This window comes from Hoplias malabaricus, chromosome 16 (assembly GCF_029633855.1).
Source record: "Hoplias malabaricus isolate fHopMal1 chromosome 16, fHopMal1.hap1, whole genome shotgun sequence".
In the NCBI taxonomy this organism is placed as follows: Eukaryota; Metazoa; Chordata; class Actinopteri; order Characiformes; family Erythrinidae; genus Hoplias; species Hoplias malabaricus.
The window spans coordinates 25,906,315-25,926,957 of NC_089815.1; the positions used below are offsets into that span (position 1 = coordinate 25,906,315).

At 38.3% G+C, this 20,643-nt stretch overlaps 1 protein-coding gene across 1 annotated transcript; it reads right to left on the bottom strand.

Moving 5' to 3' along the window:
• Positions 1-52: 52 nt before the first annotated feature.
• On the bottom strand, positions 53-19,257 carry myom2a (myomesin 2a). The gene is made up of 37 exons (XM_066647060.1): positions 19,175-19,257; positions 18,755-18,775; positions 17,612-17,752; positions 16,869-17,004; positions 16,563-16,717; positions 16,278-16,370; positions 14,582-14,670; positions 14,458-14,499; positions 13,837-14,001; positions 13,580-13,741; positions 12,445-12,586; positions 12,014-12,207; positions 11,531-11,587; positions 10,217-10,344; positions 9,033-9,216; positions 7,413-7,587; positions 7,161-7,282; positions 6,227-6,414; positions 5,865-5,991; positions 5,480-5,658; positions 5,113-5,227; positions 4,785-4,944; positions 4,566-4,672; positions 4,410-4,454; positions 4,172-4,308; positions 3,872-4,016; positions 3,698-3,757; positions 3,408-3,475; positions 3,094-3,207; positions 2,849-2,936; positions 2,709-2,747; positions 2,350-2,455; positions 1,949-2,112; positions 1,761-1,797; positions 1,643-1,665; positions 1,375-1,430; positions 53-1,181 (listed from the first exon to the last, which is right to left on the bottom strand). The coding sequence occupies exons 1-37, from the start codon at positions 19,255-19,257 to the stop codon at positions 714-716; spliced, it is 4,515 nt and encodes a 1,504-aa protein (XP_066503157.1). The 3' UTR covers positions 53-713.
• Between the last annotated feature and the right edge of the window lie 1,386 nt (positions 19,258-20,643).

The following is a 20,643-nucleotide window of genomic DNA, read 5'->3' on the forward strand; positions in this document are numbered from 1 at the left end:
AATGTGTCTTCTTTTTCAACATTTTTCAAATCTTTCTCTACTTCACTGAAGCACTGGATTTGTGTGCTTTGCCCACAACTTTCACCAAAGGCGAAAGAATATTAAATTACAGCCTCTCCAAAGAGTTTATAGTCAAGTCATGTCAGGCTATGAGTTTTCATCCACTGAATTTCTAAATATAATTAAACTCATTTTAAGGACCTTAAGCCAAACTTGTTTTTTATGTTTTTTATTCTCTATGACATAATATTGTTCAAAAATCAAAAGAAAGTTGATCTGAAGTTGATCTGTTGTTTATTGCCAACAAGAAGCATTAAGATACATGATGAGACAGAAAGCGATGCACTTAGCAAATATGGCAACTGTTAGTAAACAGACACCTTTAAATTTCAACTTCACAATCTTTATACTTTCAGTTTGGCAAATGCAACATATAAGAAAACAGCCTATGCTGACCATTTGTTTCACCATTTTCTTCTGGGGTGCATATTCTGGAGATAAAATTCTCTTGAGCTGACAAAGGAGAATCTTCTCACACTCGTGCCCAAAACAATTAAATATATTCAGAAAAGTGTCAGAATGTGTCAGTAATTATTTGATTAATTAGCTATAGACAAATTAATGAGGAGGCCAGTCTTATTCTAATGTCCAAAACCAAGCAGTATATAGTTGCAATGTCAATATCTGAAACATAAGCAGCGTAAGCCTTGTGTTTACTTTTTAGTAGGAGTTGGGGACCTCATAAACCTGGGTGGAGTGGGGGACTTGGCACTTCTGGGTGGGGTGGGGGATTTAGGAGCTGGGGTAGGGGTCTTTGGAGGTGGAGTTGGAGTTGGGGTCTTCATAGATGGTGCTGGAGTTTGAGGTTTGGAGGGTGGTGCAGGTGATTTGGGGATTGGGGTAGACTTAGCCATCTGTCCCAGTTTGGGTTCAGGGATCTCCTCTCCCTGCTTATAGACGCTGACCGTGATCTCCACAAACTCACCACCGTACTTGTTCCGCACATTGATGCTGTACTTTCCAGAGTCCTCCACAGTGACTGTCTTGATGGTCAGGCTGGCAAACTTGCCACTCTCGAAGGAGATCTGGTTGTGATCACCTGACACGACTTCTTGCTCATTTTTAAACCAGGTGACCTCTGGCTTGGGGTCGCCCCACACTGTGCATGTCAAACTTAGTGTCTGCAAATGTACATGATATACATGATTTTAACTACAATATAATAAATAATGCCCATTAATAATAAATGCAGCTGAGACATATGCAGATCAACTAATTATATCTCACTGGAAGCGGTGGTAACTTAATGGTGGGCTTAAATTTAATTAGATAAACAATAGATTCTTACTCTAGATCCGTCAATGAAAATATTACCTTATATTCCATAATGGTCACAACATCTGGCAGTCCTCCCACTACTCTGCCACGGTCTACAGAGAACGAGAAGAGAGGTTTTGGAAAATGCAAACACCTTGCTGTGTTCTATGTAAAAAATAACTCAAAACAATCAATAGTACATTAGATCACAAAGCACTAAATATATATAAAATAGTGTCTTCAAATAGTTGAGACACTGAGATTGTGATGGCCTAAATAATCACATTATTACAGCATGTTAAATATTTTCTGTTGTCATACTCACTCTTCTCTGCAAAGGCAGCAGCCCTAAAAAACATAACACAGAGCTCTTAATAAAAACACTTATGAAGCAATTCTGAGAAGACATAAAAATAAAACATATGCACAAAAGTTTATCTTACTTGAGTCTCTGGAATTCTGCATAGGCATCATTGTATGCTGTTTTGAAGAGAGGAACACAATCTCATATAGTATATGCAATCTTATGCTTGTTATTTTTAACTACAGAATAGTTGTAATTTTATGTATTATGACTCGGAAAGAAAGAAAGGGATGAATTGAAAAGGATTAAGTAATACAATTAGCATACCTTGTCCAGAGAGGTCGAAGCTACGGGTGTGGGAAGATTTGCCATCGTGGATCTCAATAGTGTAATGGCCCTTCTCTTTATCGGTTGGCTCACAGATCTGCATCCAGGCCATCTCAGATGTGCCTCCAATCCTCATCTTTTCCGAAGAGGCGATTTTATGTTCCCTAAACCCACCAAATCACTCAGATTAATGTGAGGGCCTCCACTCAGTTTCTCTGTATGATGCAGTTGTTAAGCCTGCTCTGAATGAATACACTTCTTTGTGCCAGTAAAATCATAAGGACTATTTATGTAATATTTTTCACAGTTATTTAAGTGATTACATTATTATTACTTTGTAAAGGAACTGTCACTACAGCTGTGAAGGGACTTGTAGATTCAGTATGAAACCGAACACATACTTGTGGAACCAGCTGGTCTTCATCTCCTCTGTATAGTACTTCATGTAGCACTGCAGTCTGATGCCCTCTGGAGTGCACTGCAGCATCATTTCGGAAGCAGAGGAGCCTACAACAACCACAAAGTGTTTTTGCTAATGACTCATGGTTTCATGAAAATAATTATTCATCTTGCATCTTGTGTCTGCTAAATGCTGTAAATGTAAATGTAATATATTATGTATTAAATAATACATGCAATTATGTTAACTGAATAATTCAGTTTGTACATGTCATTGAATTACAGTAGCAAAGGCTTGTATGTTGCTCTTCCAGAACTGCTATTATGATTTCAAGCAGCAAAAAACAAACAGATGACATACCAGCAATGTGAGCAATTGCATTGATGATATCCTCAAATACTGTAAAACAAGAAAAGGAATCTATAAATTATACTGACTTTTTAAATATGTCAGCACATTCTGAGGCCAAATTAAAAAACTCCCTGATGTAAATCAATTACCTTGTCCAGAAATGTCATAAACAGATGTATCTTTTCCACGGTCGTCGGCCAGAACAGCTTTGTAAATTCCCTGGTCTTTTCTGGAAAACTGAGTAAGAGATCAAATGCACAAGTCAATAAGTAATAAAGTAAATGTATGTTAAGTATCATGCATTAAATACTGTTCAATTTTTGGCTTCCTTCACCTCACAAGAAACGAAACAATCTAAATATAAACTTCAAATGATTTTCAGAAAAACAATTACCAGTGGGATAGGAAGAGCACAGGCTCCAGACATTGGGTTAGGTGCAACATCAAGAGTGATTTCTTCATCCTCTTTAAACCAGGTGAATGTTGTTTCTTTCTTCACATTAGCCAGCTACAAAACAAACACATGAATAGCACGCTCTTGATTATTATCCAGTTCAGACTACAATATTAGACAACATTAAGATATTAGTAGGTTTATTCCTAATACCATATAATTTACATACAAGATTTATTATTAAATGTAGGAAACAAATGATTCCCAACTTTTGAATGCTAGTGTTCATTGTCAAAGGCAGGATTTGAATTCACCTTGCAAACAAGCATTACAGTGCAGTCATTATCCACATGGAAGGTCAAATATTCAGAGAAATGTGGGCCTAGGCAAAAGAAAATTCATAAATGTCAAAAAAGACAAAATATATTAATATGATATGTGAATATAGCGACATACAATGAAGTCATGATAAAATATTTAACAGTAATTAAGCTGTGTTATTGCAATATTAAGCAATGCTTTATATAAAGTCTACATGCCTGATTGATATTACTAACATCACATAATGACATATTCCATTATGGGTCTATAATGGGTCTACAACCTTGTTTCCTGATGTGCTCCTTCCTCTGGAATTCAGCCTCTTTCAACGCAGCCTTGAAGGCTGAAATCAAATAAAACCATTGTCACACAGTGAAACCTTTAAGAACACTTACATAACATGATTTTTTCACCCAAAACTACAGTGAAAACCCATCAGCTCAACACAAGCTCTCACCATCTCCCACAAGTACCAGGGAGCTCTGATTCTTGGCTTTTCCATCATGGATCTGAAGGGTGTAAGTGCCCTCATTGGCCCTGGTGAAGTGCTCAATGGTCATCTGAATGATTCCCTTGGAAGCATCATGGCTGATCTTGTTTCCCTAAACACATATGCACAAACAGCAAGAGAAACAACACAACAGTATGGTATACCTGCAAATCAAGACGCTGGGGTAGTAGTGGTGGTTGTTTACCATTTCACAGTTGATTTAAACTGTTCGAGAGCTTGGGCTGAAATCATTTTACTGGTGTTTACCTCAACACTGGTGACTTCTTTATCATTGACAACAAATCTGTAAGATGTTGCAGAAGACATTTTCTGGACCTGCAGCCAGAAACGCACATGACCTTTCTCCAGAATCTCATAGTTCAGCTCTGTCTTTAGGGGAACAACTAAAATTCAAAAGAAAAAAGATATAATAAATGTTTAAGTATATATATATATATATAATACAATATATATAGGCAAAATATTAATAGATAGCAGCTCTTACTAGGATGTCTGATATTGTAGCTGAGTTCAAGCAATTTGTTGAGTTCTAAAAAAAAAGAAGAGAATCAATGTGATTTTTTTACAGATTGTGTACAGGAGGCCAAAGAACACTGTAAAGATCATAAAATCGTAAAATCAACAATTAACTATATCATACCCTCCTCAGTGAGAGTGTGACTGGAAGACACTCCATTTGTGTCAGACACAGCCACAGAGTAGATTCCCAAATCTTCCTTTTCAGGGTTCACAAACGTCAGCCTGGAGCTAAAGGTAACACATTCACATTGTGGCTGTTAAGGTCACACAATGGCAGCAATAAATCAAGGGTTACTGTAGTTGCAACATTTACAGTGATCCACAGAAAAAGGCAAAATACCGTCTTCCTGCAGAGGTGACATTCATTCTGTTGGACTCAGAGATTTCTTTGTAGGACTTTGACCAAGTAAACTTTGAATGCTCAGAAATCTCAGAAGCCTCAAAGGACAGGAAAACATCTCCAGTCTCTTCATCCACACCATATTCAATCTCCTTTATGCCTTGGAATATTAAAAAATGCAAATGTATCAAAGAAAAACAATTAATATTATAAAAACAGGATGCTAATTTTTCATCTTTAACAAGAGATGAATAATAAAAGTTACTGCCCATTACACACAGACTAAAAAAACACTAATAAAATGGTAAAGCAATATGTAAGCAGCTACCTGGCAGAGCCTTTGCGCACACAGCATCAGACAGGTCTGAGGCCTTTCCTTTCCCTGATGCATTCACTGCACTTACTTTAAACACATACAAAGCTCCAGTCTCCAAACCAGTTACCTACAGGGTAAAAGTACAGCCAAAGGTTCCAAGAAGTTAATTTGTATATTGATTGTAACGGTTTCATCTTGTTCAGGGTCACAGTGGGTCCTAACTCTACTCAGAATCATTCAGCACAGGAACACACGCTGGACAGACACTAATCTATCATCCGTTCACTCACACACTGACACCAAACAACAGTTAAATCTTACATTTCATATAAACACTGAGAAAAATGGAACACAGAAGCTGGAAATTGATGCTTTTTACCTTCAGGTAACGGTGGTTCACAGGCTCTGCGTTCACTGCCACAAAATCAGACGATCCCTTCTTGGCCATTTCCAAAAAGTAACCAGTGATGGAGCTGTTACCAGTATACACCGGGGCCTTCCACTGAACCAGAATAGAGTGGTCCCGTACCTCCCAGAAACTAATGTCGTATGCAGGGCCTGAAGGAATAAAAATGAGGGAAGACACAAATTTATACCTACACTTAAGTCATTTAGATGTTTGAGAAAATTATATAAAAATATGCTGTTAAATAACATACTGATGCAAAAATAACAGTACTGTGCAAAAATATGATATATTTATTATACATTTGTTTAACTTGCAATATGCTGTAGATCGCACCTCCAAACCCACACCTCCTCACCTGGCTCAGGCATTGTCCATGCCTCACATGCAAAAGCCTTGCTGGGTTCAGATGGCAGACCAACACCAGCCAGATTTCCAGCCTGGACCTTAAATTCATAGAAGGCTCCAGCGGTCAAGTTCTCCACCTATGTAAGTAAATCATATTTTAGAGAGAATAAAATATCTCACATTTTTAATCAGAAGAGCTGCTACACTTTGTTGTGGTGAGACTTTTAAGTCACTGTCTTAGTGTCGAAAAATACAGATGACTCTGTTTGTAATAATTATAATAAAAAATAAAAAACTTCATTAAATAATAACGCTAATGTTGGGACATAAACACACTACAATGCTCTTGAGGGGTCTTACTAGTCAGCTTACCTTATATACTCTGTTAGTTGCAGGACTTTGGCTGACCTCTTTCCAGTTAAGAGAACCTGCCCTACGTTTGTCCACATAATAAGAAGTGATCTTGGTGCCACCAGTGTTTTTAGGGCGTTTCCAGGCCAGGGTCATTGAAGAGCCATCACAGCTGAGAAGACTGATGCCATATGGGGCAGAAGGAGCAGCTATAGTACACAAAGACTGGTTTTAGCTGGTTGAGTAAAGGCAACATTTTTTTGAAAATGCACTGTGTTACAAGTGAGGCAATGGGTCACGGAAAAGTGTCATAACAGCACTTTGTTAGTACAGTGTGATGCCACAACATGAACTTTCATTGTGAATTATGAATTCTGTCAGCTTGTAGATGAAAATAAAGAGGAAGAAAGGTGATTACAGAAGTGGTAAACAAAGAGCTGTAAACTGGATTGTGTGTTTAATTGTGCTATTGAGGAAAAGACTAAACATACGTACCATAATCGATTCCCACTGTATGAGATAATAATAATATACCTTTATCCCTATTTCATCATGATGTGACTTCAGATTATTTTTATTTACACAAATTAAAAACTGAATCAGAATATCAGATTAACATTTGCAAAATAATGAATTTTGCATGTTGCTCAAGATGGCACTGGGCACCTACTCAAGGGGAAATTGTAAAGCTATATTGACAAGGGCTTGTAAAAACAGTACAATGGGTGACATGACAAATCCAAAAAGCTGGGGTACAAAACTCCAATACTGATGGACCACTGCACTACAGATTTTAGCATGATTTCTCATTTAACACCCAACACTAATCTTATTAAGGATTTTATGGTTTCATTTTCTGTGTGTCGAAAGAAGGTACAGTTTTTGGACCTGAGTTTGTCATGGCACCCTCACCCCCCCCCCCCCCAAAAAAAAACAAATCTAGTCATATACTCACTGAGAGCAGCATCAATAAAGAGGGGAGCAGACTCCTGAGACTCCTCACTCAGGCCATTAACATTCACTGCCTGGACACGGAAAATATACGTTTCACCAGGAATCAGCCCATGGACGACAAACCTGTCCAGACAAGGATAACTTGAGCTTTTTAGACACTGAGTAAGCCTTATCACAGCCTTCAATCATTAAAAACTCAGATTATACTTTAATGTCTAATGAACCTTTATTAGATTATTTATGGCCATTTTACCTGGTGTACTTGTATGGCCTGTGATTACAGGGGGTCCACACTTTGGAACCAACTACACAGCAATCCACATAGTAGCCCACCAGTTTGTTGGGGTTTTTGGGGGCTTCCCATTGCACAAAGGCAGAGGTTTTGGTGTTTCTGGAAGCTATCACCTGACCTGGAGCCGAAGGAACTCCTGAAAAAAAGGGATATTTTTAGGACCTAGAATTTACATGTAGAAAATTGGCATCCCATCTGAAATATAGCGTAAAATATACATTTTTACTCTGATGTTAGGATCTTGTGGTGATAGTTGTAAGGTCTTGCTTCCATCCACACTACTTCACTTACCTTTTATTCTGAAGAAATTCCAGAACGTTTATGCAAATCAACTGTGCACAAATATTTTCATTGTGTCCTTGTTAGAAAACTGTGACTGTTAAGATTTGTGCATTCCTCAAACAGTATAGGAACATTATGTGCTATATGAGGATGTGTCAAGCAACAAAAAAACATATAAGCTTATTTGCATGTGATACTGATTTGTGTTTTCTAGAGTGATTAGTGCTCTGACATTGATATTTTCCATATTGACAGAAACAAACCTAGTGTTATTGTAATCAATCCATACATACCAATATTTGAAATAGTGTCTGAAAAATATAGCAAGGACAAGTTTATCAAAGAAGCTTTTGAAGTTTCAGCATATCATCTCACAAAGTTGTTTACAGAAGAGTGTGTTTAGGGTCTCAGAGTACAAACCTCATTTCCTGAAAAATTTTGACACTTTCTAAAAATGCTATGAAAACAATCTGTTAAATCGCTTGAACTTGTTTTTAACTGATACATTACAAAGAAAACATTTTCAGTGTTTTCCCTGACAGACCTAAGTGTTGTATTGTAAACAAATGAGAAAGGCTTCCTCCCAAAGTCCACAAACAGAGAGTTTAGGTGAACTTGCTTATCTAAAAACTGTCTTGGTGTCTGTGAATGAGTGTATGTGAATGGATGTCTGTAAGTGTGTATGCTCAGTTCTGTACTGGGTGAACCCCCTAGAGCTCAATAAGTTTGATGTGTCACATGACCCTCTTCCCATTGAAAAAAACAATAGTTGGATCCAAATGGCCGACTTCAAAGTGGCCACCATGGTCACCACGCATCTTGAAAAGTTTCCCCCCTCCCATATACTAATGTTCCTCAAACTGGAAGTTAATATCACCAACCACCATTTTATTAAGGTGTATCCATACTACAAATTAATACATTCTCATTATTATTATTATTATTATTTAAAAAATACATTTAAATATGATGTAATGGTTAACATGTTTCTGGGCTTTTTCTGTTGCAGGAATCAATTTCTATATTTGTTTTAACAAAGAGAATTACGATCTTCATTGAAATCACTGAAAATCTTTTCACTGTCCTTTTGTCTGTTAAGTATATGTTCAAATGTTGTCATTTTACAGATTTCAGTTTTAATTGTAGTTTAAGGAAATGTCCTAATTTTTCTGGAAATAGGAATTGTAATATTACACGGCTGTTTTGTCTGTATTCCGTTAATTTCTTAGTAATTTCATTTTCCAATATTCATTTAAGTAATAGATGGTGGTGGTTTTGATTAAGAAAAAACCTGCTTACCATAAGGATCCAGTTTCTGGATGATAGGTGAGGACTCTGATGGCTCACTCGGGCCGTACTTGTTGACTGTGATAACTCTGAAACGGTAATTTTTCTTGTCCTCCAGATCATAAATAGGGTAACGGGGCGAGCGGATCTGCACACCTGTGTTGACTCTCTGCCATAAATTACTGTCACCCACGGACTAAGAGAAAAGGAGGATTAATCCTGCAGGCTGTCAGACCCCTAAACCACTATAAAATGAAAAGTGAGACTGCATAAAATGAATGTATGATCAATACTGTTCTATTTGGAGTCATAGAAAAACTGAATAGCACATCTGTAAGTTAGATTTAATGAAACATATAGAGCTTGTTTCCACAGCATATCATAATACCCACTACTACCCACTATCTCATTATGATTTTTTTTATATTATTGGAAACCTATGTAGGGTTTTATTTAATTTAGTTATTTATATTTTATTATTATAATTTATTTAATAAATATCCATCCATCCATTATCTGTAACCGCTTATCCAATTTAGGGTCGCGGGGGGTCCAGAGCCTACCTGGAATAATCGGGCGCAAGGCGGGAATACACCCTGGAGGGGACGCCAGTCCTTCACAGGGCTATTTAATAAATATATTTAATTTAATTAAATACACTTCACTGAACTACTTATCTGCACCCATAATCCAATTTGTCATGTCTTCTTACCACATAGCGGACTTTAGCCCATTGGTGGCCATTGTCCCATTCCAGCAAAGGTCAGAAAATACACAGAACCAACACTGTGTAGATACAATTTGGGTAGTGGACCATTCAATCAAGTCAAACTGAGATGTAGAGGCATATTAAGGTTTACCCATCACTATTTAATTCGCTGAAGTCCATTCAAATCCATTTGTACCTTGTGCTACTGTAGTGCAGAGAAAGTAAATACTGCAAACTGACTAAGTATTACTGGCTAAGTGGTGTTCCTGTGTGGGCTTTTCAAGCAGAAAAAGAAAGGCGAATGAAGTATCTGAGAAACAGATGGACTACAATCTGTGAATGTGGAATTATAAAGTGCACCTAATAGGGAAAGAACATGATAAATCTAGACAAAAAAGTAGGTGATTCAAATAAATTGCCCAGCAATCTTATCTTATAATGTAACTCTGTAAAAATCTATATCCGAGTATTCATAAGTCCCACACACCTTCTCGATGAGGTACCACAAAGGGGCCCGTCCACGACAGCTGGGTGGTTTCCAGCTCAGAACCACATAGGTTTGATTTATTTCTGTAGCATGCACTTCAGTGGGGGGCTCCGGCAATGTAACATACACTATGTAAGGACACATCAGGGACTTATTTAAAAATACATCATCATTTTACACATTCTTTATTCCTATGAGACAAGGTGAACACTTGGTAATAATTACTACTAGATTACTTCTTTACTGCTACTCTAATCTAATATTGTCATGTTTTTTGTATTGGAGCTTTTATGTAGAACATATTTTTTTAAATCACAAAGACTGATGCATATACTGTACATCAAGTTCATGTGCACTCTAATAATTAATATTTAAAGTAAAGGCACTATATTAAATCATCAACAAACATTCACCTTGTCTAAATCGCATATATATAATATCTTAAATAGTTAATTAATAAAGCACAGTTTTAAGAAACAATTAAAGAAATTATTAAAGGTTTAGAAGTTTTATTTAAAAACATTTGGTAGTCTTCATAATGAGAACACTCTTGTTAGTTAGAAAATATATATTTGCTTTAAAAAACATATTTTAGTGATAATTACCAGACCAGCCAAGACCTACGTGTAAAATGTACTTGTATTTTTGCGGAAAACTTTTCTTCAAAAGCTTCTTTGATAAGTGAGATGATATAGAAACAACCCCTTTTACATGTTTCACAGAAGGGCTGTGGATTCAGTAAAACAAAGTATGTGATTTTAACTGTAAGCATTCCATTATCCATTATCTGTAACCGCTTATCCAATTTAGGGTCGCGGGGGGTCCAGAGCCTACCTGGAATCATCGGGCGCAAGGCGGGAATACACCCTGGAGGGGACGCCAGTCCTTCACAGGGCAACACAGACACACACACATTCACTCACACCTACGGACACTTTCGAGTCGCCAATCCACCTGCAACGTGTGTTTTTGGACTGTGGGAGGAAACCGGAGCACCTGGAGGAAACCCACGCGGACATGGGGAGAACACACCAACTCCTCACAGACAGTCACCCGGAGCTGGAATCGAACCCACAACCTCCAGGTAAACAGTGGTCTGTAGTTCAGCATTGACCTGCAATATGGGTCAATGTGATAGGTACTGACTGCTCTTTATGAGGTTATATAAGTTAAATTGATTAATTTAAAACAGTGTTATATAATATTATTGATGTATTTTAATGTACATGCAGGAATGAGGATGACAAATATGGAACGGTGTAAAGTTAGTATTTCCTTGTGGATGAGTTAGTTGATATCACTATTATAAAGTACCTCCTTGCAGTTCCTCTTGTCGAACCACAATATCATATCTCCCCTCGATTTTTATCACTGTTGTGACAATAAAGACTATCTGAAATACTCTCATATATCAATCTTGATAGCATTCTAACGGCAACAACTTCATTAGACTTTAATTTTTAAAAAAGTTTCATTTAAATTTTTGAGCATGTTTATGCAATTGTTTTTGGCATATTTTTGGTCGAATAAATATTGAAAATAACTTGAATTTTCATATCACTATACTTTCTTTACATTGCAAGATTTATCATATAAAAGAATTAAACATTCAAGGCTGTGTGCAATAACCCAATCAGCCTGTTGTTTTGAATGTGTAGGTGTAGGCCATGTATGCCCTTGTTTCCTTCTCTGTCTAACAACACAGAGAGGTGAACAGATTACAGATAAACAGATTAAATTCGAAGAGATTAAATCTCTGATTGATGGCTTGGCCGTTTCTGTATAGTTGCGCCCTACCTTCCACATCACTCTCCAGCTCTGCAGCAGTCACTCCAGTGGACATCCTGGAGGGCAGACTGATGCCTGCGCTGTTCACAGCTCGGACTCTGAAGTGATAGGAGGCTCCCTCAGTGAGGCCATGCACAGGGAGCTTGCACACTTTAACTGGAGTGGCATTGCACTGGACCCAGTCCGTAGTTCCAGACTTACGCCTAAATATTATAAGGGAAACGGAATATATAAGAAGGCAAAACATGCATCTCTGAAAAAAAAATAAAGTTCACAAAATTAATTTATTTAAAAACCATGTCGGATTCATGGATTCTTATCACAAAAAACAACATGCTTTTAAAGCAGCTCTTGTCACGGTACAATCCTGCTATTCAACAAGCAAGCAGCAACTTCACATGGTGCCAGCTAAAGGTCAGGATTCGTAGGAGGATTCTAACCTGTCCACAAAGTAACCTGTGATGAGAGGTTCGTGGGTGGTGTTGGGAGGTTTCCATAAGACCATAACATAATCCTTATTGACATCAGAGACTGTGACATCCATGGGAGCTCCTGGGGCTCCAGACACTGAGCGAGCAGCATCTGTTCAACAAATAGTGTACACACAAATACAGGCACTGTAGTTACAAAGAGCATAGTTCTGCATTATGACAATATTATACATTATAGTTAACCCTACAGAACAAATAGAAAATCATAAATATGATTGTGGTATTACATTGACTTAGGGTTATGTTGAATATGTTAATGCATTCATTGTCTGTAACCGCTTATCCAGTTCAGGGTCGCGGTGGGTCCGGAGCTTACCCGGAATCACTGGGTGCAAGGCAGGAACACACCATGGAGGGGGCCCCAGTTTTTTACAGGGCAACACATACACTCACACATTCACACCTATGGATGCCTTTGAGTTGCCAATCCACCTGCCAACCTGTGTTTTTGGACTGTGGGAGGAAACCGGAGCACCCGGAGGAAACCCACACAGACACAGGGAGAACACACCAGACTCCTCACAGACAGTCACCGGGAGCGGGACTTAAACCCACAACCTCCAGGTCCCTTAAACCCACAACCTCCAGGTGACTGCGATACTACCTGCTGTGCCACCGTTCCGCCCTCTATGTAGAATATGTATTCAATTATCCATCCATCCATCCATTATCCACCGCTTATCCGGGTCCGGGTCGTGGGGGAAGCAGTCGGAGCAAAGAAACCCAGACCTCCCTCTCCCCAGCCACCGACTCTAGCTCCTCCGGGGGTATACCGAGGCGTTCCCAGGCCAGTCGAGACATATAGTCTCTCCAGCGTGTTCTTGGTCTGCCCCGGGGCCTCCGCCCCGCTGGACATGCCCGGTACACCTCTCCAGGAAGGCGTCCAGGGTATTCAATTATATCACAGAAAAATTGACTTTAAATGGGCTATTTTTATACATACTATATGAAGAAAATGAGTGTCACACCCAATGTATTCTGTGTTTAAAAAGTGGTTCACCGCTTGATTGATTGGTGTTTATTAGTACCTAGGTGAGGTGTACATAAGATAAAATTGGTATGATGAAGAATGCTGTCAACACACCTTTGACAAACAGGTATGCGCTATGCTCAGTGGTTCCTTCCTTGGTCCAGATGCGGAGAGTGTACAGACCCTCATCATCCTTGTTCAGATGAGGAAATGTGAGTTTTGCAGCACCACCACCCACATACATCTCAGCCCATCTGGATGGCTTCAGCAGGGTATCTGCTCACATACAGACATCCATAGTTCTAACTTACGGTATCTGAGATAAAGAATAAAACATGTTCGCTCACACCAAAAAGGAATTAATTTCTTACCATCTCTGTACCACATCACTTCTGGTGGCAGATTAGGAAGGTCAGGCACCACAACCATGGTGGCAACCAGAGTCAGTGACTCACCCTCAGTGCCAAATGTCACTGAAAACCTATCCAGAAGGGTCACTTCAAGTTTACTACGGTGGATACCACTCAGTAAGGGCACTACAGGGAAGCAAACACATACAATGTAAATTAAAATTGTATGTACAATTGTAATTAAAAGCCTGACAACAACAAACTGAAAACAATACACTACATATTCTGTGATAACATACTATCATAAAGTAGCCATGGTCATCCAAGCAAGGCCTTTGATCACATTGAAATAGAAAAAACTGAGTTTAATAACATAGAAATTGAAATTGAGCTTAATCACTGCTTAATCGAGCAGTTGGGGGAGGGGATCATAAACTATGTATGACATGACAGGCCTTTACATGCTTAACAGCTTGTACATTCTCTACAGAGAAAATCTTGGCATCCACTGTCACCATTACGTAGTTCCCATGGATTATGAAGCCCCTGAGACTGACACAGAAGACGTTATTTGTGGATTATGATCTCAAGAAAGATCTTTGAGAACTGAGCCTTAGCCAAAGCTCTTCACCAATTTCTCACCTTGGCCTGGAAGATGGGAGCTCTCTGCTCCTCCGGCTGGTCCTGAAAGGAACAACAACCACACTTAGGACAAACAGTACAGAAAGGTGGAATATGACTTGATGCATCAGAAGTAAAAACCTACTTCTCACACACACTGTAGCTTTAGAGGTGACTTTCCCCTCAGGGTTGGTCGCCACAGCACTGTACACACCAGAATCTGCTACTGAGCACCTAAAGTAGAAAAAAAGTCTAATAAATTACTGTACACACAACACAAATAAGGGAGGAAGAAATATTTTATAATTTTGTAAATAGCCACTATTTACAAAAGTGAACTGGTTACAAAAAAGGGGACCAAATAATACAAACTGGAAATTTATTTATTTCATGTCTTTTTCAAGATTAATGTAAGCAAAGCTAAGTGAATGACACCTGTGCGCAGAATGTAGACATGGGCCAGATTATCTATACTTTCTGGTCAATGCTGGAATTGTATGCAAGTCTGGTGAGAGATATCCCCATGGGTATTTTTGGACATTGGTCAATTATAATCGGCGATGTAATAAACATCTGCTTAAGACTGAATGTTTTGAGAGGCAGTGTGAATTAATGTTCAGAAAAAAATAATTAGTAACAGATTTTCCAAGTATTTTTTTCTGTGCTCCCTGTCATTACTGTATTTATTAATCATATCAACAGCTTCTTATGTGCATTTCTGTTGTAACACTTTGCACACAACAACATCATTAAATTATTTCTCGCAAAGTGCCTTCCATAATCTTTACAACACTTCAGTAAGATGTGTTAACAGAATGTTGCCTAGGTGCAAGGGGAAAACACTGTACAGAACATGATCTCAGTACTGGAGCTCAGTGGACAGGGAGAGTGATCTAAGACATGCAGTTCTGAGCTTGAAGGAGAGGCCAGGGAGTGAGAATAGAAGGAAGAAATGTGACCTTCCGCCTGCACAAACTATTTTAAAGCCTGTGCAGTACCTTGACACCAAAGCTGAACATATCTCCGTGTACAAGACAAAGTGCCTTCCTACACTTGTCCCACTTGCTCTTTCAAAAAGTTTTAGATGAACAAAAAATATATTTGAAACTAACTGAAGGCTTTTTGTATTTAATGCTTTATGGCTAGTGACATGGATGGTGGGAGTCTTGCTACTGTAATGATAGTATCTGTGGGACTCAAATGGCAGGCATTCCAGCATCGAATGACACAGAGCTCAGCAATACGCCACCAACAGCTGAGGCGTCTTGGAGATGAGGGCTGGCCCTTCCTGGGACTAAATAGGAAACTCTCACTGCCACAGGGGCACCATTCACTGTCACTGTCTAATGCATGAGTTGGAACCTATGCACAATGGTTGCTTACAGTTCTAATGTCACCCATTATTGTGAATAAAGGCCACATTGTCTGCATTTGCCCTGAGCACACAATAAAGTGACACACTAAAAAAACACCTTCTCTCAACCACCTAAAACCACATCAAGTTCTTTATGGAATTCACATAGGCTTGTAGAAGTGGATTAGGACAATATAACTTATTGCAAACTATAAAAATGAACAAAATTGTAGGGTACAGTGTAGTTGAATGCAGAGAGCAGTTTTTTTTCACAACAGATTTGAATTCCATCATCTCAAAACAACACAGATGACTTATATTCTTTTGACTTCTAGTATCTGTTGGTAATATTAGCCGTGCAGCTCCAGTACTAAAATACAGAGGCAAAATTTAGACTCCAAGCACATCTTTACTGATGAACTAAATCTGGGTATAGGGAGAATTCTTCACTGAATCATTTCCTGACATGTTAGAGTACTGTTTGTACCTGCTAATAATCAGCCCATGTACTCCATATTTTCTCTCAATTTTGTACTTTCCAGGTGCACTCAGAGGATCCACGGGAACACCATTCTTATACCTGCAAATGTAGAAAGGCTTTGGATTATGCACAAATAATAGAGTGTCTAATATTCTTTAAGGAATATGATTATTCTACACTAAATATCAATATGAAATTACTGTATAATGGAGGTATAATTAAAAAAAAAGTAACTTAAGCTCAAAACACAATATTTGAAAAAAGTGCAATGTAAATGAATCAAGCTCAAACCATTTGACGATGGGGATAGGAGAGCCAGACACAGTGCACAAAAGTTTAACTGGAGTCTTCTCCCACACAGTGTGAGACCTCAGACCCACCAGGAATTCTGGGGGTTTGGGTGTGTCAGTTTGAACCTCCCTTCTTACAAAAGACTTCTCCCTCACCTGAGAAAACATAATCACAGTTGCGTTGTTTTATTCATAGTGAAATGCAGACAGACATGGTGTAGTGTAGCTAAAACAGAACAGAAAATCCTCATTATGGATGATCAGTTATGGTCTATAAATGAGTGTAAGTAAAGAATATGGTTTTCACCTCTCTTGTAATCTCAATATTCTCCACTTGATCATGAGTGGCCACCTTCATCCTGTGCAGCTCCTGCTGCAGGGTGCTAAGGTCTCTTCCAAAATGAGCAGCCATGCGTTGATACTCCTGCATTCCTTCAGGTTCCCTATACGATACACATAAATGTGTCTGAAATGTGACTAGATCTGACATTTAGATGTATTCTTTTCAGACTTTCAGAGCAATAAAGCAGTTACTGTGAGGGAAACGCATCAGTATTAATGAAAAACATAATTTGATGGATTCAACTTATCAGAAGACTGGCAGATATTGAGTTATTACATAATCACCTGGATGCAATTATTTGAACGAGACAATAACTTAAGCAGGCCACTTATTTTACAGCTAGTAAGCAAGAGAGTTAATCAACCAACTGGTTAATCACCAGTTAAAATTCTCTGTGTTTGACAAGTCTACTAACAACCTATTTCCTTATCTGTTTACGTAAGGTCATAAATCTGTTCAAACCACATACATTAACTTCCCAGTGGTGACATAAGAAGGTAGCAGGATTGATACAATCTTACTGTGCAACAGATAAAATCATAAATACTTTTTACATGAACAGATTATCAGAGATCTACATACATCTGTGCCTACACTGCAGAAGGGCTAACGTTTTAACGATGGGGATAGTGATTCAGGTACTCTCTTACAGTCTTACACATCTAAAAATAACTTGATGGTGACTACGTAAGATTTCAGGGTCTCACCTCTCCCTGAAAGCAGGCACCTTATAGGCTGATTCCGCCATAGCCTCAGTGGCCTGAACCTGCTCCTTCTTCACTGACTTTGAACTTGATTTCCTGCCCAATAGAAAATGAAAAGTCAGTAGAAAGGCAAGAATGATGAATCTTACCACATTAGCACAAAGAAAGATTAGCTAACAGCAAGTGAGTTGTCTCTGAAGCAGTATATTGCTACAGCCAACAATGGAGCTGATATGTGCTTGTGCATCATGGTTCTACTGAAAGATATTGCATTTTCTTGGATCTGGACTAAAAAATTCTATGATACAGTAGCTACTGTGTAGCATGTTAATATATATATATATATATATGTGTGTGTGTGTGTGTGTGTGTGTGTGTGTGTGTGTGTGTGTGTGAAATTATATTATTCAGTTATGGAACAAGCATTAAACTTGTTGAAAGCCTGAAAACATTACTTCATTCATTCATTGTCTATACCCGCTTAACCACTTCAGGGTTGCGGTGGGTCTGTAGCCTACACGGATTCACTGGGCGCAAGGTGGGAACACAACCTGGAGGGTCGCCAGTAAGCCTGAATACAAACTGTTATAATTGAGGATGTGCAAAGACCAAAAGCAGGGGTGTTCAAAGCTCCTAGGCCATAAGTGCCCCACTGTAAGACTTTAAATGTCCCACGGCATCACTTGTAAGAATACTTCATTAGTTGCCCACTGGCACTTGACAGTTTTTCTGTCACCTGACGGTGGCAGCAGTTCTCTAATGTTTAGGATATTGCACCACTGTGTTAATGAACTAAGCTAAACTTAAACGCCATTCATTTCTCTGGGCCAGCAAAGTGACAGAACGACATTTGGTGATGGCTGCAGCTTATTCTTATTTTGCAAATTTGTGTTTTTCATATTTTGAATACACTGTTATAAATAATTTATGAATAATATATTTGGAAAGAGAGGCTGGCCCTTAAAAAAATTTTATATGACCCAGTTTGGCCTCCTTTGAAAAAGACTTGGACATCTCTAACCTACAGGAATACAATTATTTCCAGATTTCTGTAACACACTGCCTCTTGAGTCTTTTTTCCGGCAAAAAAGTCCAAGATGATGATAAGAAATTTTTTATTATTCTGACTGTATTTTACACACAAACCTTGATTTCTTATGTTTGATGCTGGGAAGGACAACACAAACAGTTAACATTAACATTTGTGGTAGTTCTGGAAAAGCTAGCAACACTGTCATTATTAAGCAGACAGCAGTTTTGCAGCGTTAGTTTACTGGTTACCTGTATGTAAAGATCTTTAAAGAAAAACCTAGCAAAGGGCATATGCTTCTACAACTAAATGATTTCCCTTCAAGCAATAACATTGAACACAGAGCCTTTATGTCAATAAGAGAGTAAGCTTACAATCACTTGCCAAGTCCACAGGCCATAAACAGAGCAGCATTAGTAAAAACCATAGCTGCGTGAGGTTCATGGTTGGGCCCAGTGGCCTCCTAAACATCTGTTTGCGCTCTGCCAATCTGCACATTCAAGAGCATTCACTCAAACCCAGATAATGCCCTGTACCTTGAAGAGATCTGCTGGACAACATGTTTTGAGCTGTGATATTCCTGGCTGACCTGTTTTCCTTTCTGTTGATAAACCGGCATGGCCCTCGTAGGCATGTTGGGAAAACTTAAAAAGACATGCAGAAGTCACACCATGCATTATTTTGCTAACAGTGACACAAACTGTTGAGAAATAAGACTTGAATATGTAGAAAATATATAGATAGCACTGATCAAGAGCAAACAATAAGGCAAATTAACCCATTCAATTTAAAGGTAACTGCAAAAAATGCTGAATTTAAAATGTGCCAATGTAAATGAAAAGGGAATGCATACAGCATACAGTAATATTTTATTAAATATTGAGAAGCCAACAATTCAATTTCAGTAATTTGAGGTAAAATGGTTCTGTCTTTCTTGACAGGGGTGATAGGATCCAGAGGTTACAATATCTAGATACACAGAAAATAGGCATTTTATTATTCAACATCAAACAGTGAACCAACATGTTTATATTATGTTAATACGAGTAAACTAAATGGTACATTTTTAAAAGGCTGTTTTGCTATATAGCAGCCAGAATTGAACTATATGCCAAAAATAGATTTAATAACGCCTTCAGCATAAAAAAAACAACAACAAACTAGCAAACAAACTCCTCTTTTACATAACAATGCTGAGTCTGAAATATTACACAGAATGAAAAAGTTTGTATCAAACCACACCGATTTTTATTTACACTGGCAATATTCTGACAATTCTGTGGAATACTCTGTTTTCCCATGGAAGGGAAACAGCTCAGAAATATTAGCATAAAACCGGTTGTGCAGGTTTGAGGAAAGCGGTTTGAATCGATTGAGCCCCTGACCTTTAACGTATTCCAGAAGTACGTTACGTTAGGTTTAGATGAGTGTTGGGTTTTTGTTTGTTTATTTATTTATTCATTTATTATTATTTTTATTTTTACACATTTTAATCCTCATCGACCTTAAAGAAATGTTAAAATGAAATATTTAAATAGAACAAACTTTGAAGCAAACACAGAATTTCTGAAATATTTCCCAATCCCAGATGAACCCCGGTGAAAAAAAAATGCTAACGGCTTTGCCTCTCCAGCCCCAAAACAGTCATTTTCTTCCTTTTTAAAGTCATAACTTAATAATTATCAATGGTTGTTCCCAGTAGCGGAGCATCAGCGGATGGAGTTTTATTCAGGAACTACGCTGACGGAATAATGAATATAAACTGCGACTTACCCCAAGAGAAATTAACAGCGTTGAGCGTTGGAAGACCAGCCCGAGAGCACTTGAAGGGCTCTTGCTGATGGTCACAAAAATAATGAGCCTCACTTAGGGAATGCCTTCTCACTCTTCCATCCCATGTATGGATACCCTTAAGACTATATATAGCATTTGCCTCAGTTTTCACGCTCATTTTGTTCAGTTTGCAATGGGATGAGAAGAAAAAGTGTTGGACTGATGAAGGAAC